Source organism: Protobothrops mucrosquamatus, unplaced genomic scaffold (genome assembly GCF_001527695.2).
Source record: "Protobothrops mucrosquamatus isolate PMUCROS unplaced genomic scaffold, P.Mucros_1.0 scaffold4135, whole genome shotgun sequence".
Classification (NCBI taxonomy): domain Eukaryota; kingdom Metazoa; phylum Chordata; class Lepidosauria; order Squamata; family Viperidae; genus Protobothrops; species Protobothrops mucrosquamatus.
In genome coordinates, this window is record NW_015390063.1 from 37,872 (window position 1) to 40,168 (window position 2,297).

The window sequence follows — 2,297 nt, forward strand, 5'->3', positions numbered from 1 at the left end:
TGCCAGCAATTAACACCCAAATAAGCAGAGATGAATCACCAGGATTAATTCCACATTCCCTCTTTCGTTTGGCTGCAGTTACGGAAGGGAACTTGAACTGTTCCCGCTGACGTCCTATGTGGCCAGCTTTCTCCAAACCAATCGCCAGGAAAAGTCTCCGTTCATAGCCAAGATGATTGTTCAGACCCTCGCTGCGTTTTACGCTTCGGCGGATGACTCTATCACTGCGGACCACACGCCCAAATGGTTCAAGAACAACCCTGGGAAATACAAAAAGTATGGATGTGATGCTCAGGTGCTATGTCAGGTACAGGTTACTCCTCGATTTACAACTCTTTGTTTAGTGACCGAAGTCACGACAGTACTGAAAAGAATAACTTCGGATCATTTTTCGCACACGTGACCTTTGCAGCATCCCCATGGTCACGTGATCGAAATTCCGATGCTTGGCAACTGACTCGTATTTATGACAGTTGCAGGGTCCTAGAGTTACGTGATCCCCTTTTGCAACCTTCTGACAAGCGAAACCAATGGAGATACCAGATTCAGGATGGAGGTTGGTTCTCTTGAGCTTGTGGGTTGGTTTCCAAACGTTTTGTTACCGGGCTAGGTAACGTCTTCAGTGGAGTTGAAGGGATGGTCAGTGTCGCTGTTCTTTTGTTGATAAGGGCTTCAGTGTGCGGGTGTGTCGAGTGAGGGTCTTGTGATGGGTCAGGTGTGAGTCATCAGTGAGAGGCCGGTGATGGGTCTCGCCATGGGGAGGTCAGGATCCTTGGTGCTGGTAGTGGAGGATTGCGCGGGATGGTTGAGGGCCGGTGCCGTCCCCGGTTGGCTGTGCGGTTGATTTGGATTCTGAGGGGTGCGTAGGCCGGTTGTAGGTTGATGTGTCTGTGGATGGAATTGCTGGTGGAGTGCCAGGCTTCGATGAACTCAGGTGCGTGGTGGGTGGTGGCGTGGCCGATGATTTGTGTGGTGCTCCAATCAATTGCTCCATCTCCCCATCACAACACCCAAGCCTCTCATTGATGACTTACACCTGACCCCTCACAACCCTCACTCGACACAGCCACACCTGAAGCCCTTATCAACAGAGGAACACGGACATCCCCTCCACTCCGCTGAAGATGTTACCTAGCCCGGTAATGAAACGTTCGGAAACCAACCCACAAGCTCGGAGAACGAACCTTCACCCTCATCCTACACCTGAACTACAGATATTCGCCCCTATTGCAACTGTGTGACGAACTTAACAACTGCAGTGATTCACTTAACAACTGCGGCAAGGAAGGTTGCAAAATGGGGCAAAACTCAGGTGACAACGGTCTTGCTCAGCAATGGAAATGTGGGGCTCAATTGTGGTCGTAAGTAAGAGGACTACCTGTGGATCCAGACCATCCTTCTCCTTCAAGGTCTCTGGGCAGCCTGGATGAGAAAGCCTCGGATCTGGTCTTGTCCGGCAAGATTTACTTACCAGCTTTTGCTTTCTAGATCGTTGTGGAAGAAGCAAAAGAAATATGGAGCGAGATGCAGACGGTGAGCCCAACCGGGGAAATGGCGCTCCGAATGACGCACGACGGTAAGTGGGACATGTGAGGTTTCATTTAGCTCTGCTGCAGAAAGAGGAATTAAAAAAATAAGAATAAAGGGGCAATTTTCTTCACGGAGGGAAATTCTAGTCCTTAGGCATAAAGCCGGCTGGGTGACTTTGGACCAATCACCAGGAGATGGTGAGTTCTAGTCCCACCTTAGGAATGAAAGCCAACTAGGTGACTTTGGTCCAATCACTAGGTGACAGTGAGTTCAAGTTCCGCCTCAGGAATGAAAGCTGGCTGTGTGACTTGGGAGTAATCACCAGGAGATGGTGAGTTCTAGTGCTGTCTTAAAGCAGGAAAGCCAGCTGGTGACTTTGGACCAATCAGTAGGAGACAGTGAGTTCTAGTCCCGCCCTTAGGAATGAAAGCTGGCTGGGTGCCTTTGGACTAATCACCAGAGACGGGGAGTTCTAGTACTTAGCATGAAAGCTGGCTGGATGACTTTGGGCCAATCACCAGGAGACAGTGAGTTCTAGTCCTGCCTTAGGAATGCAATCCGGCCAATCACCAGTAGACAGTGAGTTCTAGTCCCGCCTTAGGAATGCAATCCGGCCAATTCCCAGTAGACAGTGAGTTCTAGTCCCGCCTTAGGAATGCAATCCGGCCAATCACCAGTAGACAGTGAGTTCTAGTCCCGCCTTAGGAATGCAATCCGGCCAATCACCAGTAGACAGTGAGTTCTAGTCCCGCCTTAGGAATGCAATC

At 50.2% G+C, this 2,297-nt stretch overlaps 1 protein-coding gene across 1 annotated transcript in view; it reads left to right on the plus strand.

Moving 5' to 3' along the window:
• Positions 1 to 2,297, plus strand: part of LOC107298618 (F-box DNA helicase 1) — a 24,338-nt gene that overhangs the window by 15,638 nt on the left and 6,403 nt on the right. The window contains exons 11-12 of the mRNA XM_029286577.1: positions 79 to 307; positions 1,489 to 1,533. Of these exons, the coding sequence (XP_029142410.1) occupies positions 79 to 307; positions 1,489 to 1,533 (274 nt within the window). The remainder of the gene's footprint in view (positions 1 to 78; positions 308 to 1,488; positions 1,534 to 2,297) is intronic.